This window comes from Grampus griseus (assembly GCF_964374135.1).
Source record: "Grampus griseus genome assembly, chromosome: 15".
Taxonomy (NCBI): domain Eukaryota; kingdom Metazoa; phylum Chordata; class Mammalia; order Artiodactyla; family Delphinidae; genus Grampus; species Grampus griseus.
In genome coordinates, this window is record NC_139009.1 from 62,538,037 (window position 1) to 62,565,824 (window position 27,788).

The window sequence follows — 27,788 nt, forward strand, 5'->3', positions numbered from 1 at the left end:
GAAGGAAATACACCAGAAAAGGAAGATAGAATTTTTAAAAATAATTTACAAGGGATGTTCTTTATTACTTTTACCAGTTCTAAAATATCATCCTCCTTTAAAAAAATTTAAGACTGGAATGACAGATTATTTCCTTCACTGTTGTAAATACTGCAAATTTATCAGCGGAGCTAAGTATCAATATAATTTTTCCTTAAGCTTGAACACATAAGGGAGCACTAAAATAGATTGTAAACCTCATTTGACCTGATTTTATAAAAAGTCACTCTGGCTGTCTTCGGTCCTGTTCTGTCTCCAGGTAGATTTCCAGGGTAGGCTTGTGTCACTTGGTCCATCTATAATAGGTCGGATAGGGTAGTCTGTAGTAACTGCCAGGATACCACCTTCTGTTCTGCGCTGCTTGACTGCCATTTGGCTTTACATTCCAAGAGTACCTCCTGTGTAAACAGTCCTCTCCGTGGGGACCAGGAGGAGGAATATGGCCTCTCTGGTAAATGTTCTGATTCTGTGAAAATTTTCTTAAACAAAACAAAAGTAATACACCATTATTAGTTTAATAAATATATATAATAAGCTTTATAAAATTATACATAGATACTCTGGTTCTACTGTTTTCTACCTGCGTGATTTTAGCAGATAAAATTGCTTAATCTTTGGATTTCGTAGTTCTTTATAAAATAGAGCTAATAATACCTTCCATCTTCATGGATTGTTTTGAAGGTAAATTAAGATGATATACTTCAATTACCCACCACAATGCCTTGGCACACTGTAGGTTCCCAGAAGCCTTTCCATCTTTCCCTATAAATGCCCATACTATTCTAATCAGATACATTCTCTCCAAGTGTGGCAGGGTTGACATGAAACAGAATAAGCTATTTATTTTTGAAACCAGGAACCTACTTTCACTTCATAAGTAAATACATATATAAATTAATTATAAAATGTAGAAATTCTAACCTTGGCACATGCAGCAAATTTGGAAAATTAAAATTTAATTGTTTCAAAAGCAACATCAGTAAATCTAATACAATCATACAAAAGAAAATTTGGAAATCTGAGAAAAGCAAACACCCCCAAAAACCCCTCAATCCCACTTAATCTAAGTAAACTGGTTAATATTTACTTTTGGTCTTTTTCCCCCTAGCATCTTTTTTTGACTGCTGAATCATAACCTATTATTTTCACTTATCATAAGTAAGCTATCACTTTCAATGGTTTTATAAAATATCATAGTATGGATATAATAATTTACTTAGCTATTCTTCATCATTAGAAATGCAAGCTGCTACCAATTTTTCCACTACTGTAAATAATGCTGGGATTAACATCCCAGAACATATACAACTGTATCCTAAGCATCTAGTCCAGAGTCTGATACATAGTAGGGAGTTTGAGAAATGTGCTGAGTGATTAAATGCACGTAGATTTTTCCATATTTTTAAGTATTTCTGTAACCTCATGGTGGAATTACCAGGTATGAACATTTTTATGGCTATTACAGTTATGTTTCAAAAGGGCTATACCATTTTTTAGTGCCCTGGCAATACAAGCAACCTTTTTGAAATGTTTACATCTGCTAAAAATGCCAAAATATCTTTTTGAAAACTGAAAGTTTACAATGTGCTAAAGTACTTTATTAACTCATGTAATAATCAACAATCCCAAGGTATATGTTATTAAAATTTATTTATAATATTATTAAAATTTCCATCTAACTGATAATAAAATAGGAATTTAGAGATCTTACTCAAGAGCATATACAGGGGGGCTTCTGGGAAGATGGCGGAAGAGTAAGACGCGGAGATCACCTTCCTCCCCACAGATACACCAGAAATACATCTACACGTGGAACAACTCCTAAAGAACACCTACTGAACGCTGGCAGAAGACCTCAGACCTCCCAAAAGGCAAGAAACCCCCCACATACCTGGGTAGGGCAAAAGAAAAAAGAATAAACAGAGACAAAAGGATAGGGATGGGACCTGCACCGGTGGGAGGGAGCTGTGAAAGAGGAAAGGTTTCCACACCCGAGGAAGTCCCTTCGTGGGTGGAGACTGCGTGTGGCGGAGGGGGGAGCTTCGGAGCCACGGAGGAGAGCACAGCAACAGGGGTGTGGAAGGCAAAGCGGGGAGATTCCCGCACAGAGGATCAGGGCCAACCGGCACTCACCAGCCCAAGAGGCTTGTCTGCTCACCCGCCGGGGCAGGCGGGGCTGAGAGTTGAGGCTCGGGCTTCGGTCAGAGCGAGGGGAGAGGACTGGGGTTGGCAGCGTGAACACAGCCTGCAGGGGGTTAGTGCACCACGGCTAGCTGGGAGGGAGTCCGGGTAAAAGTCTGGAGCTGCCGAAGAGGCAAGAGACTTTTTCTTCCCTCTTTGTTTCCTGGTGCACGAGGAGAGGGGATTAAGAGCGCTGCTTAAAGGAGCTCCAGAGATGGGCGCAAGCCGAGGCTAAAAGCGCGGGCCCCAGAGACTGGCATGAGACGCTAAGGCTGCTGCTGCCTCCACCAAGAAGCCTGTGTGCGAGCACAGGTCACTATCCACACCCCACTTCCAGGGAGACTGTACAGCCCGCCACTGCCAGGGTCCTGGGATCCAGCGACAACCCCCCCCCCCCCCCGGGAGAACGCACGGCACGCCTCAGGCTGGTGCAACGTCACGCTGGCCTCTGCCGCCGCAGGCTCGCCCCGCACTCCGTGCCCCTCCCTCCCCCCAGCCTGAGTGAGCCAGAGCCCCCGATTCAGCGGCTCCTTTAACCCCATCCTGTCTGAGCGAAGAACAGACGCCCTACGGCGACCTACACACAGAGGCAGGGCCAAATCCAAAGCTGAGCCCTTGCCAGCTGTGAGAACAAACAACAGAAAGGGAAATCTCTCCCAGCAGCCTCAGAAGCAGCAGATTAAAGCTCCACAATCAACCTGATGGACCCTGCATCTGTGGAATACACGAATAGACAACGAATCATCCCAAATTGAGGAGGTGGACTTTGAGAGCAAGATTTATGATTTTTTCCCCTTTTCCTCTTTTTGTGAGTGTGTAGGAGTATGCTTCTGTGAGAAATTTTGTCTGTATAGCTTTGCTTCCACCATTTGTCCTAGGGTTCTATCCGTCTGTTATTTTTTCTTTTCTTCTCTTAATTATTTTTTATTTTTATAACTTTATTATATTTTGTCTTACTTTATTTTATTGTACTTTATCTTCTTTCTTTCTTTTCTTCCTTCCTTCCCTCCTCCCTCCCTCCCTTCTTTCTTTCTACTTTTTCTCCCTTTATTCTGAGCTGTGTGGGTGAAAGGCTCTTGGTGCTCCAGCCAGGAGTCAGTGCTGTGCCTCTGAGGTGGGAGAGCCAACTTCAGGACACTAGTCCACAAGAGACCTCCCAGCTCCACATAATATCAAACGGCGAAAATCTCCCAAATATCTCCATCTCAACACCAACACCCAGCTTCACTCAACAACCAACAAGGTACAGTGCTAGACATCCTATGCCAAACAACTAGCAAGACAGGAACACAACCCCACCCATTAGCAGAAAGGCTGCCTAAAATCATAGTAAGTCCACAGACACCCCAAAACACACCACCAGACGTGGACCTGCCCACCAGAAAGACAAGATCCAGCCTCATCCACCAGAACACAGGCACTAGTCCCATCCATCAGGAAGCCTACACAACCCACTGAATCAACTTTAGCCACTGGGGACAGACACAAAAAACAATGGGAACTACGAACCTGCAGCCTGCAAAAAGGAGACCCCAAACACAGCAAGATAAGCAAAATGAGAAGACAGAAAAACACAGCAGATGAAGGAGCAAGATAAAAACACACCAGACCTAACAAATGAAGAGGAAATAGGCAATCTACCTGAAAAAGAATTCAGAATAATGATACTAAAGATGATCAAAAATCTTGGAAATAGAACAGACAAAATGCAAGAAACATTTAACAAGGACCTAGAAGAACTAAAGAGGAAACAAACAATGATGAGCAACAAAATAAATGAAATGAAAAATACTCTACATGGGATCAATAGCAGAATAACTGAGGCAGAAGAACGGATAAGTGACCTGGAAGATAAAATAGTGGAAATAACTACTGCAGAGCAGAATAAAGAAAAAAGAATGAAAAGACATGAGGACAGTCTCAGAGACTTCTGGGAAAACATTAAATGCACCAACATTTGAATTATAGGGGATCCAGAAGAAGAAGAGAAAAAGAAAGGGACTGAGAAAATATTTGAAGAGATTATAGTTGAAAATTTCCCTAATATGGGAAAGGAAATAGTTAATCAAGTCCAGGAAGCACAGAGAGTCCCATACAGGATAAATCCAAGGAGAAATACGCCAAGACACATATTAATCAAACTGTCAAAAATTAAATACAAAGAAAACATATTAAAAGCAGCAAGGGAAAAACAACAAATAACACACAAGCAAATCCCCATAAGGTTAACAGCTGATCTTTCAGCAGAAACTCTGCAAGCCAGAAGGGACTGGCAGGACATATTTAAAGTGATGAAGGAGAAGAACCTGCAACCAAGATTACTCTACCCAGCAAGGATCTCATTCAGATTGGATGGAGAAATTAAAAGCTTTACAGACAAGCAAAAGCTGAGAGAGTTCAGCACCACCAAACCAGCTTTACAACAACTACTAAATGAACTTCTCTAGGCAAGAAACACAAGAGAAGGAAAAGACCTACAATAACAAACCCAAAACAATTAAGAAAATGGGAATAGGAACATACATATCGATAATTACCTTAAATGTAAATGGACTAAATGCTCCCACCAAAAGACACAGATTGCCTGAATGGATAACAAAAACAAGATCCATATATTTGCTGGGTACAAGAGGTGCACTTCAGACCTAGAGACACATACAGACTGAAAGTAAGGGGATGGAAAAAGATATTCCATGCAAATGGAAACCAAAAGAAAGCTGGAGTAGCAATTCTCATATCAGACAAAATAGACTTTAAAATAAAGACTATTACAAGAGACAAAGAAGAACACTACATAATGATCAAGAGATCGATCCAAGAAGAACATATAACAATTGTAAATATTTACACACCCAACATAGGATCACCTCAATACATAAGGCAAATACTAACAGCCATAAAAGGGGAAATCGACAGTAACATATTCATAGTAGGAGACTTTAATACCCCACTTTCAACAATGGACAGATCATCCAAAATGAAAATAAATAAGGAAACAAGCTTTAAATGATACATTAAACAAGATGGACTTAATTGATATTCATAGGACATTCCATCCAAAAACAACAGAATACACATTTTTCTCAAGTGCTCATGGACCATTCTACAGGATAGATCATATCTTGGGTCAAAAATCAAGCCTTGGTAAATTTAAGAAAATTGAAATTGTATCAAGTATCTTTTTCGACCACAACGCTATGAGACTAGATATCAATTACAGGAAAAGATCTGTACAAAATACAAACACATGGAGGCTAAACAATACACTACTTAATAACGAGGTGATCACTGAAGAAATCAAAGAGGAAATTAAAAAATACCTAGAAACAAATGTCAATGGAGACACGATGACCCAAAATCTATGGGATGCAGCAAAAGCAGTTCTAAGAGAGAAGTTTATAGCAATGCAATCCTACCTTAAGAAACAGGAAACATCTCGAATAAACAACCTAACCTTGCACCTAAAGCAATTAGACAAAGAAGAACAAGAAGAACCCCAAAGTTAGCAGAAGGAAAGAAATCATGAAGATCAGATCAGAAATAAATGAAAAAGAAATGAAGGAAACAACTGCAAAGTTCAATAAAACTAAAAGCTGGTTCTTTGAGAAGATAAACCAAATTGATAAACCATTAGCCAGACTCATCAAGAAAAAAAGGGAGAAGACTCAAATCAATAGAATTAGAAATGAAAAAGGAAAAGTAACAACTGACACTGCAGAAATACAAAAGATCATGAGAGATTACTACAAGCAACTCTATGCCAATAAAATGGACAACCTGGAAGAAATGGACAAATTCTTAGAAATGCACAACCTGACAAGACTGAATCAGGAAGAAATAGAAAATATGAACAGACCAATCACAAGCACTGAAATTGAAACTGTGATTAAAAATCTTCCAACAAACAAAAGCCCAGGACCAGATGGCTTCACAGGCGAATTATATCAAACATTTAGAGAAGAGCTAACACCTATCCTTCTCAAACTCTTCCACAATATAGCAGAGGGAGGAACACTCCCAAATTCCTTCTACGAGGCCACCATCACCTTGATACCAAAACCAGACAAGGATGTCACAAAGAAAGAAAACTACAGGCCAATATCACTGATGAACATAGATGCAAAAATCCTCAACAAAATACTAGCAAACAGAATCCAACAGCACATTAAAAGGATCATACACCATGATCAAGTGGGGTTTATTCCAGGAATGCAAGGATTCTTCAATATACACAAATCTATCAATGTGATAAACCATATTAACAAGTTGAAGGAGAAAAACCATATGATCATCTTAATAGACCCAGAGAAAGCTTTTGACAAAATTCAACACCCATTTATGATAAAAACCCTGCAGAAAGTAGGCATAGAGGGAACTTTCCTCAACATAATAAAGGCCATATATGACAAGCCCACAGCCAACATCGTCCTCAATGGTGAAAAACTGAAAGCATTTCCACTAAGATCAGGAACAAGACAAGGTTGCCCACTCTCACCACTATTATTCAACATACTTTTGGAAGTTTTAGCCACAGCAGTCAGAGAAGAAAAGGAAATAAAAGGAATCCAAATTGGAAAAGAAGTAAAGCTGTCACTGTTTGCAGATGACATGATACTATACATAGAGAATCCTAAAGATGCTACCAGAAAAATACTAGAGCTAATCAAAATTTGGTGAAGTAGCAGGATACAAAATTAATGCACAGAAATCTCTGGCATTCCTATACACTAATGATGAAAAATCTGAAAGTGAAATCAAGAAAACACTCCCATTTACCACTGCAACAAAAAGAATAAAATATTTAAGAATAAACCTACCTAAGGAGACAAAAGACCTGTATGCAGAAAATTATAAAACACTGATGAAAGAAATTAAAGATGATACAAATAGATGGAGACATACACCATGTTCTTGGATTGGAAGAATCAACCTTGTGAAAATAACTCTACTACCCAAAGCAATCTACAGATTTAATGCAATCCCTATCAAACTACCCTGGCATTTTCACAGAACTAGAACAAAAAATTTCACAATTTGTATGGAAACACAAAAGACCGCGAATAGCCAAAGCAATCTTGAGAATGAAAAACGGAGCTGGAGGAATCAGGCTCCCTGACTTCAGACTATACTACAAAGCTACAGTAATCAAGACAGTATGGTACTGGCACAAAAACAGAAAGATAGATCAATGGAACAGGATAGAAAGCCCAGAGATAAACGCACGCACATATGGTCACCTTATCTTTGATAAAGGAGGCAGGAATGTACAGTGGAGAAAGGACAGCCGCTTCAATAAGTGGTGCTGGGAAAACTGGACAGGTACAATTAAAAGAATGAGATTAGGGCTTCCCTGGTGGCGCAGTGGTTGAGAATCTGCCTGCCGATGCGGGAGACATGGGTTCGTGCCCCAGTCTGGGAAGATCCCACATGCCGCGGAGCGGCTAGGCCTGGAGCCATGGCCGCTGAGCCTGCGCGTCTGGAGCCTGTGCTCCGCAACAGGAGAGGCCACAACAGTGAGAGGCCCGTGTACCCCCCCAAAAAAAAAAAAAAAAAGTATGAGATTAGATCAAATCCCTAACACCATACACAAAAATAAGCTCAAAATGGATTAAAGACCTAAATGTAAGGCCACAAACTATCAAACTCTTAGAGGAAAACATAGGCAGAACACTCTGTGACATAAATCACAGCAAGATCCTTTCTGACCCACCTCCTATAGAAATGGAAATAAAAACAAAAATTTAAAAATGGGAACTAATGTAACTTCAAAGCTTCTGCACAGCAAAGGAAACCATAAACAAGACCAAAAGACAACCCTCAGAATGGGAGAAAATATTTGCAAATGAAGCAATTGACAAAGGATTAATCCCCAAAATTTATAAGCAGCTCATGCAGCTCAATAACAAAAAAACAAACAACCCAATTCAAAAATGGATAGAAGACCTAAATAGACATTTCTCCAAAGAAGATATACAGACTGCCACCAAACACATGAAAGAATGCTCAACTTCATTAATCATTAGAGAAATGCAAATCAAAACTACAATGAGATATCATCTCACACCAGTCAGAATGGCCATCATCAAAAAATCTAGAAACAATAAATGCTGGAGAGGGTGTGGAGAAAAGGGAACCCTCTTGCACTGTTGGTGGGAATGTGAATTGATACAGCTACTGTGGAGAACAGTATGGAGGTTCCTTAAAAAACTACAAATAGCGGCTTCCCTGGTGGCGCAGTGGTTGAGAGCCTGCCTGCCGATGCAGGGGACACGGGTTCATGTCCCAGTCCGGGAAGATCCCACATGCCGTGGAGCGGCTGGGCCTATGAGCCATGGCCGCTGAGCCTGCACGTCCGGAGCCTGTGCTCTGCAACGGGAGAGGCCATAACAGTGAGAGGCCCTTGTATCACAAAAATAAAAAATAAAAAAATAAAAAAATAAAAAATAAAAAACTACAAATAGAACTACCATATGATCCTGCAATCCCACTACTGGGCATATACCCTGAGAAAACCATAATTCAAAAAGAGTCATGTACCAAAATGTTCATTGCAGCTCTATTTGCAATAGCCCGGAGATGGAAACAACCTATGTGTCCATCATCAGATGAATGGATAAAGAAGATGTGGCACATATATACAATGGAATATTACTCAGCCATAAAAAGAAACGAAATTGAGCTATTTGTAATGAGGTGGATAGACCTAGAGTCTGTCATACAGAGTGAAGTAAGTCAGAAAGAGAAAGACAAATACCGTATGCTAACACATATATATGGAATTGAAGAGAAAAAAATGTCATGAAAAACCTAGAGGTAAGACAGGAATAAAGACACAGACCTACTAGAGAATGGACTTGAGGATATGGGGAGGGGGAGGGGTAAGCTGTGACAAAGTGAGAGAGAGGCATGGACATATATACACTACCAAACGTAAGGTAGATAGCTTGTGGGAAGCAGCTGCATAGCACAGGGAGATCAAGCTCAGTGCTTTGTGACTGCCTGGAGGGGTGGGGTAGGGAGGGTGGGAGGGAGGGAGATGTAAGAGGGAAGAGATATGGGAACATATGTATATGTATAACTGATTCACTTTGTTATAAAGCAGAAACTAATACACCATTGTAAAGCAATTGTAGTCCAATAAAGATGTAACAAAAAAGAAAAAAAAAAAAGACCAAAAGACAACCCTTAGAATGGGAGAAAATATTTGCAAATGAAGCAACTGACAAAGGATTAATCTCCAAAATTTATAAGCAGCTCATGCAGCGCAATAAGAAAAAAACAACCCAATCCAAAATTGGGTAGAAGACCTAAATAGACATTTCTCCAAAGAAGATATACAGACTGCCAACAAACACATGAAAGAATGCTCAACATCACTAATCATTAGAGAAATGCAAATCAAAACTACAATGAGATATCATCTCACACTCGTCAGAATGGCCATCATCAAAAAATCTAGAAACAATTAAATGCTGGAGAGGGTGTGGAGAAAAGGGAACACTCTTGCACTGCTGGTGGGAGTGTGAATTGGTACAGCCACTATGGAGAACAGTATGGAGGTTCCTTAAAAAACTACAAAGAGAACTACCCTATGACCCAGCAATCCCACTACTGGGCATATACCCTGAGAAAACCATAATTCAAAAAGAGTCGTGTACCAGAATGTTCATTGCAGCAATTATACTCCAATAAAGATGTTAAAAAAAAAAAAAGATCACATACAGGGTGAACAGCAGAGCCAGGATGCAAACCCAAGTCCAGCCTGACAATCAATACACTGGACTACCTTGTCAAAAACTTGCTAAATTAATAGCAAAATAGCAAAAAGTATTGTTTAATTGTACTGAGGTTTTTCCTGTTTCCCATGTAAAAGTATGTTTGTGATTTATATGTTCAACCCCTTTGCAAGTTTCTCTACTGGAATTTTACCATTTTCCCTATAATTTGTATTTACTCCTTAAATAAAGCAACCTTCTTTATTCTGAAAACTATACCACTATTACTGCAGCCTAAGAATGTAAGATCTTTTCTGACACTCACATCAAATTATTGGCTTAAACTAAGTTTAAGAATCAATGAAAATTTCTAAGTCCTCTTCCCAACTGCCTCTGAAAAATCACCTATTCCCCCTCCTGTACTTGATTTTCCAGTCCTAAATGCAAAATATGGAACAAACAATACCTCCTGGTTGACACTGATCAGCAAGAAAACACCAGTTCTTCACATTATAATGTGTTTGCACTAATTTATAATATTAATTTCTATTTCAATTCTAGAAAAAGGGAAAGCAGAGATACCTTTCTGATTGCTGCGAATCTTGGGTCTGGGTACGGAAATGCCGAGATGTTGGGTAACCTGGGGTCTGATGTAGGTTATACTTCAGTCCTTGGTTAACAGACTTATTAGCTGTGTGAACTGGTTCCATCATACGCGCTGAGTCTTCAAAACCACTTGTTCTGGATACACTGGAATCCCGATTCCTCAAACAGAATGTTTCCACAAAATATTACTGGTCTGCAAATTCAGTAGCCAATTTAGTGACTATATTTTGGCCCGTGAAAATAACAATTCCATCCTCCCCCCATTCCTATTTGTTTAGGCTTCCTCGAGCAAGTAAACAAGCTATAAGAAGAAGGGATATGTGCAGCTTAAATTATATAAAAATAGATCTTCCTAACCACAAATATCACATATAAAATGCAACTTACTTTCTGATGGGACCATTCCGAAGGTCTTCAATGTAGTTTTGTCTTTCTAAGCAATGTCCACGGCTCCTATTGAATACTGAGGAACGGATGAATTGTTAGAGATAACTGTACAAAAAGCAAATCTTTCCCAGAGAAAGCAGATTAAAGATGAAATCCAGGGACTTCCCTGGTGGCACAGTGGTTAAGAATCAACCTGCCAATGCAGTGGACAGGGGTTCGAGCCCTGGTCTGGGAAGATCCCACATGCCACGGAGCAACTAAGCCCATGCACCACAACTACTGAAGCCCACGTGCCACAACTACTGAAGCCTGTGTGCCTAGAGCCCATACTCCTCAACGAGAAGCCACTGCAATGAGAGGCCCGTGTACCGCAACAAAGAGTAGCCCCCGCTCGCTGCAACTAGAGAAAGCCCGCACAGCAACGAAGACCCAATGCAGCCAAAAATAAATAAATTAATTAAATAAATTAAAAAAAGAAAAAAAATGCTGAAATCCACTGACTAATTATTCAGGCTGTTATATCTCGCTATTTCCAGATACATCCCTTTCAAAACTTTTGGTAAACGCTTATCTTATGTCTGAACAAATGAATTACAAACTTTTCTCTTTTTCCAAAACTTAAGAAATTCCCCTACACTTCTACCTTCAAATTTTGTAAAAACGGAAAAGTAGTGACAACCCTTATACTTACATTCAATTGCATCATCTGGCCACATGCCTTCTACATCAATCAAATATCTACAAAACAACAAAATTCGAGTCATTTGTAAATAAAAAGAAAAGAAAATCAAGGTTTTGCAAAAAAGGTCCAATTTCGCTTTACAAATATAGATATAAAAATCCTAAGAAAGTATCAGCACATCTAATCAATAATTATTAAAGAATGATATATACCATGATTACAAAAAGGCTTTATTCCAAGGATGCAAGGATAACACAACTTTAGAAAATCTATTAATATAATTATTTACATTAATACAATAATTTAATTAATAAATGAAAGAGAATAAAATACATGACCAAACTGGCAGATGTTAAAAAGTTATCTGATAACATACAACACTCAGTTTTGTTTTTTTTTTTAACACTCAGTTTTGATCAAAATGCTTTGTACACTCAAAACAGGAGACTTAATATGACAGAGTATTCATCAAGAACCAACAAATAACAAAAGACAAATTAGGATAAATATTAACATTATATCTAAAAAACCCTATCTAACCAACCATAGGAGCCAGAAACTTAGGAATCACCATCACTGACAGCTATTTCTCCCTCGCCCTCATCCTCAACCCACCACCAGTGCTAACAATGATACTGCCTACATACCTCTAGAATCTGTCCACATCTTTCCACCAAAATGACCACCATACCCTGGTCCAAGCCACCATTATGCCCAATTTCTACAAAAGTCTCCTAACTTGTTTCCTCGCTTCCACTTTCTCCCTGCGGTGTATTCTCCACTCTGTAGCAAAATGATAGGTTGAAAATGCAATTGGGTATGTTCCACACACTCACCTTCAACAAAAAAAGTTCAATGGTTTTCTATTAAAGTCTGAAACCTTAAACATAAGCCTGCACAATCGAGCTCCTGCCCACACTTGTAGCTCCATTATAATCACATGCTCCCCCAACAGCCCCACCTTCCTGGCCAGTTCCTCCAACACACCATATGCTTTCCTCTTATAGGGTCTTTTGCTATTCCTTATGCTCAGAAATCTCTCTCCAACGTCCCTATCTGCTTAATACCTACTCATCCTTCAGATATCAGCTGAAACATCCCTAAATAAACCTTCTCTAATCTCCATGATGAGATCAAATCCTCCCTAAAATATGCTCTCATGGTACCATGTTCCTCTCCTTGGCACTTGTCAGAGTTGTAATTCTACATGCAGAGTATGATTCTTGAATATCTATTCCCTCTCTGGACTGTTAGAATTCACAAAGGGCAGGTCAAGTCTCTTTACTCACAAAATGTCACAAGTCTTTTTGCTAGCACCCAGCACAGTGCTTAAACATAACACATGCTCAATAAGTATTTCCTGCATGAACAACCATAAATTGGTACAGTGTAGCAACAACCACAAAAAGCATAAGGGCACCAACTCTTTGATGCAGAAGTCCCATTCTGAGTGAAGTTAACTGAGACAAAGCATATATATTCAAAGGTGTTCACACAGCAAGGTTCATTACTTTGATGTTTTATAATATCAAAAACTTCGGACTTTTATATGTTCATCAGTAAGCAAAGGAAAAATGCAGCCTTAAAAAAAAAATAAACAAATGGGACCTAATGAAACTTAAAAGCTTTTGCACAGCAAAGTATAAACAAGATGAAAAGACAACCCTCAGAATGGGAGAAAATATTTGCAAACGAATCAACAGACAAAGGATTAATCTCCAAAATATATAAATAGGTCATGCAGCTCATTATTAAAAAAACAAACAACCCAATCAAAAAATGGGCAGAAGACCTAAATAGACATTTCTCCAAAGAAGACATACAGATGGCCACAGGGCACATGAAAAGCTGCTCAACATCACTAATTATTAAAGAAATGCAAATCAAAACTACAATGAGGTATCACCTTACACCGGTTAGATGGGCATCATCAGAAAATCTACAAACAACAGATGCAGGAGAGGGTGTGAGGAAAGGGAACCCTCTTGCACTGCTGGTGGGAATGTAAACTGATACAGCCACTATGGAGAACAGTATGGAGGTTCCTTAAAAAGTAAAAATAGAATTACCATGACTCAGCAATCCCACTGCTGGGCATATACCCAGAGAAAACCATAATTCAAAAAGACGTATGCACCCCAATGTTCAATGCAGCACTATTCACAATAGCTAGGTCATGGAAGCAACCTAAATGCCCATCGACAGATGAAAGGACAAAGGTCCGTGGATGGACCTAGAGACTGTCATACAGAGTGAACTAAGTCAGAAAGAGAAAAACAAATATTGTATATTAATGCCTATATGTGGAATCTAGAAAAATGGTACAGATGAACCGGTTTGCAAGGCAGAAATAGAGACACAGATGTAGAGAACAAACGTATAGACACCAAGGTGGGAAAGCGAGGCAGGGCGGGGGTCGGTGGTGGTGAGATGAACTGGGAGATTGGGATTGACATATATACACTAATATGTATAAAACAGATAACTATTAAGAACCTGCTGTATAAAAAATAAATTTTTAAAAGTCAAAAATAAATAAAAATAATAAACAAATAAATAAATTAATTATTTTAAAAAAGAATGAGGTTGGAAGACTGTCAAAACAGCACACAGATCACACACTCAAGCCCCGGAAGATGGGGAAATGCCTTAAGTCCCCCACTTCGGATGACATCTCCCTGCCTCACAAGTCTCAGTCCGACTGGGCTAGCTTCGGCAAGGGGACGGAGCTGGATCAGGAGCCGCTGCTGTCGTATCTGGATCAAGTTCCAGTTTTGGTCTATCATCCAACACCTAGCCAGACTCACCTAGCAACTCAGCTGAGAGGAACAAAATAGGAAAGAATAGGCCTCATACAGCATCAGCCTAAAGGAGTTTATGACCCTGGAAGAAATGGATCAGAAAAAAAGCCTCTCTCTAGTTCCCTGGTGGTGCACTGGCTAAAGACCCCGCTCTCCCAATGCAGGGGGCCCGGGTTCGTTCCCTGGTCATGGAACTAGATTCCACACGCATGCCGCAACGAAGAGTTTGCATGCCACAACTAAGGAGCCCACTGCCTGCAACTAAGACCCGGTGCAACCAAATAAATAAATAAAATAAAATAAAATAAATATTAGAAAAAAGATCCGGGAGTGTGTGATCTGTGTGATGGACTTTGTTTATGACAACCCAATTTGATTTCTGCTGTGTATGCAGATCACCTGGGCTGTACAGATGACTGGCTGACGAGATCCTTCACGGGCCCCTCCTGCATGGAGACAGTTGATGCAGCACTGCTTTTGTCCTACGAGACTAACTGAGCCAGTGTCTCTCACCTGACTTCAAGTGAACCATCATTTTTGGTGGTTTTGATCTTTTCTCGTTGAGCCCAAAGATCCAGGGATTAGGAATTAAGATAATGCATGAAAGTTTCCTAAAAATTCCTAAACGGCTGCAGATGTTGGGGAAAAGTACGTGATATTTTAGAAATTTATGGGGAAAAGTAGGATGCTATTTTTATGTAAAGCCTTCACCCAGTGTTTAAAAATATAATTGTATTTAGATCTTATTATTGCTCTAGTACATAGGAATTGTATAAAGTGTTACAGCAGCTATATATGTTTAAATTGTGTCGAAGATTAGGATACAGATAGTGGTTGTTTTTCCTAAGTGAGATAACTTTCTTCTTCCCCCTACCCAAATTCTTTTCTGAAGTTGCTAGCATTTGGGTCAAGGTTTTATTAAAAGCTACATTTTATAACATTGGCACAAAAAAAGTAGTTTTAAGCTTGTTTGCACAGTTCTTTTTTTTTTAGAATAAACATAGAGCATTTATTTTTTATTTTATAGGAACTCCACAAGTTAAGGTCCCATTGTTCTTTTGCTGTGATTGTTGTTACTATTGATGTTGCTGTTTTCTGTCTTTGCTGGTTCTTTCTAATCTACCATTTGTCGTTATTGGCATATAATCATCTCATGGTCACAAGATGGCTGCGGTAAAACCAAGTATCATATTCTCACAAAACAAGGAGGAAGCAGAAAAAGAGTCCAAATGGTCATTTTCCTAATGCATATTTATCTTTCTTCAGAGAAAAATATCATTCTCATAAGCACAGTAACAGCCTTCCCCTAATTACTCATTTGCCAAAACAGACTGATATGACCATTCATAAGACAATTCATGGCAAAGAGGCATATAATAATGACTGTCTTAGGCTAACAAGGATTTATCCACTAAAGCTGAATGCTTCACTCCTCTAAAAAATCATAAAGTTCTATGAGCAAGGAAGAACTACTAAGTGACTGTTAAGTAAACCATCAGAATTGTTTGTCCAAGACCATATGATTCATTTTTTCCATTGGAAATGGAATTCATTGCCTTAGGTCTTTTTAAATAGTGTACTATTACTGTTGGGGCTGGCTCTGTGCTTGAAAACCAGTTTATTTATAACCTGTTACAAGTGCTATATTTGTTTGCAGTTAAGAAATGCAGAGTGATCTCCTAGCTTGTAAGCAAACTGAGATTCATTGTCCCTCTTCTATAAAAAAATGAGTTAATGTGTCCAGAAACTAACTCTAGTAAAGTGGGGTTTAACATTACCCTTTCTTATGTGTTTCATCTGATTATTTTGGTTGTTAACATGGTGATAATTAAAAGTTAAGGTAAATTTTAAATATTAAGAATTCTGATTTATTGAGCTTGAGTTATGCCAACATGCTTATGTAAAAATGAAAGTGGCACCATGGTTAAACTGACAAACGTTTCTCAGTTGTAACAATTTTGATTTATTCTTTCCTGTGACCTCCTTCCCTGTTGTCTTCAACCACAGCAAAAGGATACTGCATGTCTTCTTATTGTAGTGCTGAGGTTACTGAAGTTATATAAAACACATCTGTCTGTTTCTTGGAAGGAAAGTCCTGCTAGTTGACTGACAATTGTAAGCAGGGAGAATTAAGATAAATGTGTTTCATGTTTTGCACACAAATGCAGAATTTGTATAATCATGACTTCACAGTTGTGATCTCAAAAAAGAAGGAATTTCTCCTTTATACTTTTCTTGCAATTAATGTAAGAACACTCTGAATCTCTAAGCTTCTGAAGTGTCAGAAGTACAGATGGGCTACTAAAGATGTAGTTGTAATGTTTTACCCATTTAGCATGTGTTTATTTTTCCTTATGTACTCAAAGGTGACATATTTGTTCAGCTCAGTGATATTATAGCTAAAAAAATCATTCATTAGTAAAAGGAGAAGCAATCTCAACCTAACAAATCAGAAGTGTTTCTTATTATTTTATACTGAGTTGAATATTTGACTCTTAACACTTTTCTACATACAAAACACAAGTCTCTTGAAGGGTTCTTCATAAGTGCATTATAGAAGAATTTAGTATGTCATAAGCACTTAAAGATTTGACATTCAACTGTAGTAGTATCCATGTTGGTTAATTTTCTTACAAGCCCCATGATGAGTTTGAGAAAAATTGAAAGAATTAGAGTATCAGGTTCTATTAAATTGTTACATGTATCTTGCTTAAGTTTTTGTTCATTAATTTATATCCAACTACATAAAGCAAATTTGGGAAAAAACATATTAATAAATAAATAAGAACGAGGTCTCCAAATATTTTCATAGGAAGATGTCCACCATATATTAAATTATAAACCAGAATGTCTAAATACTATACCATTAAATCACATGTACTGTCAGTTCTGTATATCCAACCGTTCCATATCCTGCAGATATGGGAGGCCGACTATACTACACCATTTTACATACAGGACTTGAGCATCCGAGGATTTTGGTATCTATGGGGAGCCCTAAAACCAATCCCCTGCAGATACCAAGGGACCATTGTATATGCTTATATCTGCATTTTTTACGTCTGAAAAAATATGTGCTAAATTATTACTGGTGGTAACCTCTGAGTAGGGGGCAAAATTGCCTTAAACTTCATACATTTCTCTGACTGCATTTTTTTTTTTTTTTTTTTTGCAGTACGCAGGCCTTTCACTGTTGTGGCCTCTCCCGTTGCGGAGCACAGGCTCCAGACGCGCAGGCTCAGCGGCCACGGCTCACGGGCCCAGCCGCTCCGCGGCATGTAGGGATCTTCCCAGACTGGGGCACGAACCCGCGTCCCCTGCATCAGCAGGTGGACTCTCAACCACTGCGCCACCAGGGAAGCCCTTCTGACTGCATTTTTTGCATTCAGTTTACATTAGCTTACATTACTATTGCAAACAGAACAATTTAAACATGGTCTGCCTCTTGGGGTTGCAACTCACCTGCAGATGAGGTAGCCAGTCCTGTTTAAACCATGGGTACAGTGGACACCAATAAGTCTGTCTATAAAACAGGGAATATGGAATTAAGTAAGCGAAGTAGATACACTACAAAAAAGTTATACAATTTTTCTGAAGAGTAGCATTTATTAATTACCACAACACTACCACTATCCTGAAAAGGAAAAACTCTGAAGAAAGGAGTGTTTTTGAAGGAATGTACTATGAAGAATTAACTACTATAAAGTCAAAATTCATTGTCTCTGGGAAATTTTGCATAGCCTCCAATCAGATGCAATAGTGTGGACTGGAGAATGCCCATCAGGAACTGATGTGACTATAGAAAAAGGGGGTGGAAAAAAAAAAAACAGGCTATCAGAAGAAGAGAATTTGTTTTTGAGTGAAACAAATGGAATGCCTTCACTTTTAATGCTCAATATTAAAAAGTACAAACGGTTTCTGAAGGGCTCTTGGGGTCCCAAAGCACTTCCATTCCTTCTCTCATTCACTGCTCCTCACACGCCACGGGTCTATGTGCCTGTGGAGACCTTGGTTAAGTAGCACCGTTCTTATTTCACAATGAAAAAGTAAGGCTTGAGACGTAAGTCCAAGCTGCACAGCAGGCCAAAAGAAAAAAGCCTAGAATCGAGTCTCAGGTTTTTGCAACTACGCCACAGTGTTTCGTGGTCCAGCACTTAAAAAAAATTATAAGAGAAAGTAAATAAAAAACAACAACACGTAGCTGATCTCTGCAAAAGGTATGTCTGTGACTAGGTGGTGTCTGGCATTTGTCATCTCCTGCCTGGATTACTACCGCCCTGCAATTCTAGCAATCTCTTTTATTTCAACTGATCCTCCACATGGAAGATGTTATCTTTCTAAAATATAAACTTGGCTGGATTGCTCTGTTGCTTAAAAATCTTCACTTAGCACAGAATAAAGCCCAAGTTTTTAGCATAGCATTGAGAACTCTTTATAAACAAATATCAGTGTGTCTCTCCAACTGAATTATAAGTTCAAACTATGACTTACAAGGACCTACATCATCCACCTCCCTCCTTTGCCCCGCCAGTCTCCCCTGATCTCATTCTCTACTGCCCTGCCCTCACTCACTTTCCCCTGTCCAGCCACACTGGCTTCCTTACTATTCCTCAAACATGCCAAGCACAGTCGTGCCTCAGGGACTTTGCACCTACTATTCCTTCTGCTTCAGAACACACCCTCCCACCCCATCTCCACTCTCCCAGAACACACCCTCCCACCCCATCTCCACTCTCCCAGAACACACTCTCCCACCCCATCTCCACTCTCCCAGATAGCCAATGGCTTGTTTCTCACTTCAAGGCTCTGCTCAATCGACATCTTAATAGAGGGGACTTCCCTGATCACCTACCACATTCCCTCACCTCTTCATCTTCTTTTGTTATTCTCCAAAGCATTTACCGCCACTTGACACTCCATGTATTTACTTATTTATTTATCTCTCTCCCCCACTAGAATGGAAAGTACGTAAGGGCAAGAACTTTGTTCTGTTCCTACTTCCTAGAACAGTTCCTTCAACTTAGAAGGTGTTATACAAATATTTGCTGAAAATCAATGTATGACTTCTTTGCCCTTTCACACTACCCTCTAGTCACACCAGAGGCTGCCCCTCCAGAGCACAAGTTCAAGCCCTGTGCCTTCTGTACCTGTCCCCAATACCTGGGCTGTCCTTTCCTCATTCCGGCAAAATCCTCTTCCCCCAAGCCCAGCTCAAACGCTGTCTCCTCAGTCAGGCCTTCCTCAATTTCTCCTCTATATTGCTGCTGCACTTGATTCTTCTATTATAATTAACCCACTTATACTCACTACATGTTTATCTTCCTAGATAACTGTAAGTTGCTACTGAACAAAGACTTCTACTCACCTCTGTATCCCCGTGCCCTAACAACAAACCTATGAGGCTCTCGGTGTTCACTGAAACAATTTATTTTCTGAGTCTCTACAAATTCTAGGGAGTGCATAGTATAGTCTCCTCCTCATTATCAGTGAGCCTGGCACCTGTGGGAGGGCCTTACAGCAGAGGAAAGTCACCAATGGATCATAACTAAGGTCCTGAGACTGCAATGGCAGACAGCATGGTGAAGTTGGCCCACTGCATGCAGAAGACCCACAGAGGAGTCAGCATATGCAATGGACTACACTTGGTATAACACGTGAACAATCAAGGTTTACAAACGTGTTCTCATGCACTTGTAAGGATCTTCTAGCCGACGCGGAACAGACAGAACACACACAAAGTAGGCTGGAGGAAGGGAGTAGGCCAGCAGCTGCGCCCTAACATCTTAAGAGGTAACATTTCTGTGACTACAGTTTAAACAAATCAGATAATTTGCCTCCTTTCTAGACACCCTGGTTATCACAGGCAAGGCCAAGCCTCTCAAGTTTTAAAGCTAAAGTATAGGAAAGATCTGTGAATAGGGCTGAAGATATTTAAGAGCTAGTACCTGCATTAAGCAACCAGGTTACAGAATGAAAATTTATCTTGAAATTCCAGTCTCGCCCTCCTCTCTCACCTCCTATCCCCTATCTTCCCACCTCCATCTCTATTCCTTCTCCCCTACTCCCTGTTTTATGTATATATGTGCATCATTTTATATATACACGGAATATTTACTGTCTGTTATATTTATTTAATAAAGTGCACACTCCTCAGGCTAAATTTAGAAAGAGGACAAAATGAACACTTTCACATGGGCGTCAGTGGTGTTCCAAAGACAAAAGATTCCTCAGTCTTAAAACATGGCAAACACCACGTTCCTTCTGATAGTTAGATGCTAGAAAAAGGCAAGTGGATCCTTAAAATTCACACGCTATTAAGACCTACTATCAACAGAGTAGATCTTAAAGCAGAAACAAGAAAACACCAGCCTTTTAAGTTCTTCCTGTCTGAAGATAAGAATAAGAGGTGGTAGTGTTCTTCCTCACTTGCACCCGAAGTGTAAAAGCGGCAAAAATATCTTAAACACATATATGATGAGGAAGCCCCTCTTCTGGTCCACTCTCTTTTGTTTTGCTTCTAGGGATCTGTCTCACTCCAAAACTTCGCTTTTGGTTTTCTTTTTTATATACGCTAAGAACCTGAGAGTCTCAACCTTTTCTTCCACCTCTCAACCAATAAATAGGACAAAAGAACATTTTTTTAATGTATTTTTCCATTCAAAGTTTTAAAAAACAGATAAGTAAGCTAGTTCAGTTGATATTTCTCACAAAAATCACTTTCCAAACTAAACTAAATTGTGACCATAAACAGGAAAAACACCGTACTCTATTAGCACCATCTGACATTTCCACCTTAATGTTACCAAACACAACTTGACACTAATGTCAGAACTATTAAAAATGTTAAAAATCCCCAACCCCACTCAAAATGCATACCAAAGTTCAGGTAAAGGAAAAAAAAAAACCAAAACAACAACTCACCATTATCTTTATTTTCCTTCAAAAACCCATTAACAGCACACTGGAATTTAAAAATAGTGTCATCATCTGGCACCTGATGCCCAATTGTACAAATTTTTAAATAAGGAACAGTTTCTGGTAAGTCCTATAAGGCAAAACCATGAAAATATGTATTATTTCCTTTGTAGGGAAAGAATAAAAAATTAATTAGAGAAGGCAGAATATAAACCAGGAGAGTACATTAAACTTAGTATGTCAGTCATTCTGATAAGAGCCATTTTTTCCAAAGCTGCTTTAACCAGTAATTATCACTTGGTTTTCATTAAAACTGCAGAACGGACAGTTACCAGGCATGCAAAAGGAAAAGCAAATCTATGTGAATGAACGTACATGTAACTCAAAATGATATCAACAGTTCTACCTACATTTATGTTCTATCTTACATTTCAAGGGCATAAAGCGGCTGTGATTTAAGTAGAGTAGTAGAATACAGTCAGAAGAACTTGGATTCGAATTAAGAAACAGAGCAAATTTCAGGCATTGTTGAGAACTGGTATTCTTGGGGTGGGAGAAAGTAGACTATCAATAGAAGACAGAAAAGGATAAGTGAAAATTCTGTAGTTCTGAAAATAAATGGAAAGTAGCAGTATGAACCTATGATATATTTTATATTAAAAACAAACATACGTAATTCCTAGCTCTGAGCACTGAAAAAGTCTAGAAAGAACTGATGTCATTTCAAAAGGACTCAGGAGTCACTGAGAAGCTCCAACTGGCCAAAGATAGGGCCTCAGTTAGAATAATAACTGTAACGGAGTCCACGGTGATAGGAATAAATAAAATTTTACAAAACTGGTCACCACTGGAGGATATTTGTGAATCAACTCATTATTTTGAAACCTGTTAAATAAAAGAAGAGAATCATGCCTCTACAACTGGGCAACCAAACAGCTGATGAGGGGAATCTTCTCCTCGTACAAATATACCCAGCTAATAAGTGAAAAAAAAGAACAACAGAATTCACCATTCTTTGAAGCCTCAACTGAATTAATGGATGTAGGTATGAATCATCAGTGACTGCTAATACCACAGAAAGACACAATTATATATGTCTCCATGGAAGAACACATCATCACCTATGAAACTGTCTTGCCAAAACAAAACATGCAAGCTTCATTCAGACCAACTACCAAGTTACAGGAAATAAAGGGACTGAAGAATATGTTACCAACACATGGAATGTAATCATCAACATCTAGATGGGACAAATTACCTGGTTTCTTTAAAAACAAAATTCAAGGAGGAAAAAAAAAGTGAGAGAGACATGGAAGGAGAACCTATAGATTAAACAAAACTTCAGAGACCTAACCATCCACGGCAAAGTGTGGACCTTATTTGGATCTAATTCAAAATTCTTATAAACAATTTTTTATGACGTTTAGGAGACAACTGCAAATTTGAGCACTCCCTGGGTATTTAATATTAAAAAATGATATTAAGGAATAAAAGTCCTATATTTTAAATGCACGTACCAAAAACGTACAGGTGTAATTACATGCTGTCTCGGAGCTGCTTCAAGATAATATGGAATGGGGTGAAACAGGTGGGGGTATAGATAAAACATGACATCCATCAGTTGGTAAATAAGAAAGCTGGATGAGTTCATGGGTATACAAGGAACACTCACAGTATTTTTATACTTTTGTATATGCTTAAAATTTGTGATAATTGTTTAAAAACAAGACGACACTGTAGAAAACAGTCTGGCACTTTCTCAAAGGTTAAGCGTAGAGCTACCGTATGATCCAACAACTCTGCTACTACCTATGCTGCACATCTAACAGAACTGAAAGCAGGGATTTGAACAAATATCTGTACACCAATGATCATAGCAGCATGATTCACAATACCTACAAGGTGGAAAACAACCAAGTGTCAATCAACCGTTGAATAACAAACTATGGTCTATATACACACAATGGGATTTTCTAAGCCAAAAGAGAAACGGCATTTCGTTACGTGCTATAACATGGATAAACCTTGAAAACATGATGTTTAGTGCAATAAGCCAGACACAGAAGGACAAATACTGCAGATTCCACTTACACGAGGTACCTAGAATAGGCCAATTCACAGAGACAGAAAATGGAATAGAGGTTACCAAGGGTTGGTGGGAGGGAAAATGGGGTTGTTACTGTTTGATGGTTACAGAGTTTTTGTTGAGGATGATGAAAAAGTTTTGGTTATAGACAGCGGTGATGGTTACACAACACTGTGACTGTACTTAATGCCACTGAACTGCATATTTATAAATGGTTAAAACAGATACTATTTCTCTATATTTTACCACAATAAAAATAAAGAGGAATAACTGAGTTGAAATTTCAATTCTTCCTTTTCCGACAGTCAGTTTCATCGTCTGTAAAATTAGTAATTGTAGTTGTCTATCCTCTGAGCTTAGTGCAGAGTAAGCACTCAGCAGGAGATATCAGTACTACTTCCACTTCAACAGCAAAGGATTGTTGTGAAGATTAACTAAGTCAATGCATGTGAAAGAACTTTCTAAATGGCAAACTGATACAACTATTAACAAACATTAGGTGTTACTGTCTCCCAAGGCCATGGAACAGGTCAGAAGAAGGATAATTCTTTTGCACTGGAATGTCCTACATGGGCCAAGAGAATATATGGGTTCTGTACTATATCAGAAGGTATTAGGAAAAGAAAGCATAAAACTTAGAGAACAATTGTCTTTTACCGTGATGCTTAAACGTGCTCAGGTAACTGCTTAAAATAAGTGCTAAAGACATAATGGACATACCTTTCTTTCCTTTTAGACTACTACTATTTTTACTAAAAGTTTACTTCATTTTCAAAATATAGAACATGGACGCTTATAGAATTTCTTAAGCATATCTAGAGCCTACTGCCAAATACTACAGTTCAATTCATATCTTTAATCTCATTTTGAAACAGCAATTACAAATGTGTATTTAAGGAAACCACTAGCTTCCCTTTTTGAACCCATGAAAGAAGGCCAGGATTCACCTTAGCATAAGATGATAACTACTGAATTACTATCAATTATTACAGTATCAGAAAGAAGGTCATTTTCAATTACGGGTTCCATTTACCTCTGGCTTATAATAGCGGCGAGTATATGTTAAGTCAATTATCAGCCCAAGTTCTTCATTCTGTTCTTGGATTTTGTTAAAAAGATCCAAGGGGGAAAAACATTCTTCTGGAGCAAGATTCTTTTCAAAACTCTGTCAGAAAGAATAAAATAAGAAAGAACATGTGTTTAAAATCCTTTATTATATTATCCATTTACTCAAACCCTGTGATGCTAACATATGAGATTAAAAGTAATGTCTCCTCCTCTGGAATTTACAAGCGATATTACAATCCTTTCTTCCAGAGAGATTAGAAGGAAAAAGATAAGTTCACTTCTATATATTTATTTCTAGGTTTGTTTATTTCATGTTGGTCTCCTAACCAGACTGTAAACTCCCAGAAGGCAGGGACCACATCAATTTTGCCTACCACTGTACTGTCAGCTCCAAGCAGAGTGCCAGAAATAAATACTTCTTGAATATCTACATATAGGAAGGATGGCTTTCACTGCTAAATATTCTTTCATGTATTTGGCTTATACATGTACCCTGTTCCATTGATCTCTTTGGTTATTCAAGTGTCAGCAACACACACTTTTTGTTAAATTAGTAGACTAGTTTTAGAGCAGTTTGAGATTCACAGCAAAACTGAGCAAAGAGTACACAGTTCCCACTTATATCCGCTCTCCTTCATCCCACACAGCCTTCCCCATTATCAACATTCCATATCAGTGTGCTTCAATTGTTAGTATTCATGAACCAACACTGAAACATCATTATCAATCAAAGTCCATAGTTTACTGCATTCATGGTACAAGTAAGTGACTATTTCTTTATTTCTAGTATAGTCATCCCCAAACATTTACATACTGAGATACCTATTACTTTCTTAGAAATTACTTTATTCTTTATTTATAGTTAGGGCATTACATTGTTTTTTTAATTAAGTACAAAAGTAGGTTGTATTTATCTATGAATTCCATTCTGGATAGTAAAGGAGGTATTAAAAAGTATTCGCTAAAAAATAGGGAAAATGGAGTACGACGGGGTTGAGAGCTAGGGATCTATATGGTGAATTCAGATTTCTGGAAGCATACGGTATTAACTTTTGCTTACCTTTTTTAAAGGAACTTTGAAAGCAATGAAACGAGTCCCAGGCATCCGCTGTCCAACTGGGAGATAGTCTTTCCACCTGTTAATATATTTCTTGTTAGGCAAATTTTATGTTAGGCTGTCTCCCTGCATAGGATGAATGCGCCTTGAAAATGGAAATCATACCCCTGTAGGGTAGGTCCCTGTTCTTTCTGCTTTGCATTTTGCTGCTCCATTTATCAACCCCACCTAGTAATAACCTATACTTCCCTTGTTCCTGTTGTCCCATCTTGAAAACAGATAAAAGGTAACAAAACAATGCAAAGGTCTCAACAAATAAGGGATATCTAAAACCAGAGATGACCAGAACTTCTGTATCACTAATAAAACCTAGCCCGATGTTGGATACTAAGGTATCATTAATACATGAGTGTTGACTGAAATAGTTTAAACTCAATTTTTTCACTTCACAGTTTATTTTTAGTCCTCATACAAAACCTGATAATAAAATTCCTTAATGCTAGGAATCACAGTGAAAAATAATATCTGAACTGACTTCTGTAAGATGAGTTAGAACTAAGGTTAATTCAGTGTATCTGAAGCATTGAAAGTGAGGGCAAAAGTGGCACAAGATGGGGCCAGAGAAGCAGAGGATTCTAGACCACGCAGAGTCTTAAAGGCCAACAGTTTGTTTTCTCTTCTCAAAACAATGTTTCTGAGCGATGTTTATGAGCAATGTTCCAACTTGCTTTTAAGGTTTCTTGTATGAAGAATGGATTGGAAGATATATGGACACTAGTTAGGACCTCCTTGCAACAGACAGGCAAGTTCAGTATTAGGATGTTGAGGAAGAGCTGACAGATTCAAAAGAAATTCAGGAGATAAACTGAAGCGGGCTTAATGGGGTATGAGATGGAGGAAAGGAAGGTCTTAGGGAATTAAAGGGTTTACTGCACACATGAGCATCAAAATTAATCATTTGAACGTACAGAGGTAGATCTCTCAAGTAACACCGGTTAGGAAGCAACAGTACGCCCTTTATAATTCCTAGAGACAAAACAAATCAACTGTTTCAACGGAAAATTCGGCGGTACCGGTGCGTTTTTTCACTCAAACTTAGTTCCAGTTCCTATTACTCACATTTTCTGTGCCTAAACAACACAGCTTGAGGAACTGAAGGGGATTCCATCCTGGTAATTAAGGAGGGTCCCCAACACTGACAGTCCCATCTTAAAAAGCAGTCCCCCTGCATTTTACCCGAGGAGCAATGGCCAGAGCCTCCCTTTTAAAACGATGGGGAGAAATCAGAACATCACACACTGTCCCTTTCAGCTACTGTGAACTGAGCCGCGAGACGACCAGTACCCCCCCTAGCACAGCGCGGACGGGGCAGCGCGCGGGGGCCACTGTGACAGGCGACAGCACAAGAGACGAAGCCCAGGCCCAGGGGCTCTGAGCTCCACCGGCAACGCCCAGGGGCCAAGGCGTATTACCTTTCCGGGATGTGGTTTCCGCCCTTCTTCTTGGCCGACGAACGTCCAGAATATCCGCGACCCTGACCCCAGCGCCCGCGGGCATGATGCCACTGGCTCATGTGACCCCCAATATGCCGCCCACCCAACGCCAAGAGTGCCAAAGTCGCCAACCCGGCGGCCCCGGTGCCAGCACAAGGCCACGAACCACAGGCACCTAGGCGTTACCTCACGCAGCTCGCGGACCTCTTTCTACTGCGCATGCGCCACCGCTCGTCGAGATGACGTCATCACGCCGGCCGACTGAGGCGCTTGATTAGTAAAGAGGATTCTGATGGCTGCAATTCCCGCTTTAGCCGGAGGGTGGTAGCAGAGGTCCATTAGTTCTTGTGTGAACCCTTCCGAATTCCAATAATAGGGGACATGGAAAGCTGTCCAACTCTCCCAGTTTCTTGTGTGGTTGTTTCAGATATTTAAGTGCTTACATTCACACTTTTTGTATCTTGTCTGTATTTGTACGTAACGGATATCCTGTATTTTATATAAGAGCAGCATACTATACATAGTCTACAATCTGTCTTGGATAGTGATTTTCCCAGTCAATTTTTGCATACATCCATTCTATTCTCTTTAATAGCTGCATAACATTACATAATTTATATGACCAGTCCAATATTGATGGACTTTTAGTTGTTTTCAGTTTGGGGTTTTGTTTTTTGTTTTTGTCCTCTGTTACAGGTAGGCTGCAATGTGAACATCTTTATACATGTATACAGCTATATATGAATTTCTAGACATAG

General features: G+C 39.1%; 1 protein-coding gene and 1 pseudogene across 3 annotated transcripts; one reads left to right on the forward strand and one right to left on the reverse strand.

Moving 5' to 3' along the window:
• LOC309833677 (RNA/RNP complex-1-interacting phosphatase-like) lies at positions 1 to 27,229 on the reverse strand. Of its 2 annotated transcripts, none has more exons than XM_082672128.1 (9): positions 27,010 to 27,229; positions 25,541 to 25,616; positions 24,446 to 24,577; positions 21,333 to 21,456; positions 17,874 to 17,934; positions 11,620 to 11,666; positions 10,929 to 11,004; positions 10,518 to 10,700; positions 1 to 518 (listed from the first exon to the last, which is right to left on the reverse strand). In XM_082672128.1, exons 1-9 carry the CDS (start codon positions 27,108 to 27,110, stop codon positions 323 to 325), a joined length of 996 nt encoding a protein of 331 aa, XP_082528254.1. In that variant the 5' UTR covers positions 27,111 to 27,229; the 3' UTR covers positions 1 to 322. The 2 variants fall into 2 exon arrangements, with proteins under 2 accessions (XP_082528254.1, XP_082528255.1); XM_082672129.1 differs by having other exon boundaries at positions 2 to 518; positions 21,333 to 21,372.
• Positions 14,247 to 14,909, forward strand: LOC309834204 (RING finger protein 11-like; annotated as a pseudogene). The gene is made up of 2 exons: positions 14,247 to 14,519; positions 14,734 to 14,909. The product of its transcript is annotated as an RING finger protein 11-like (transcript).
• Positions 27,230 to 27,788: the final 559 nt, after the last annotated feature.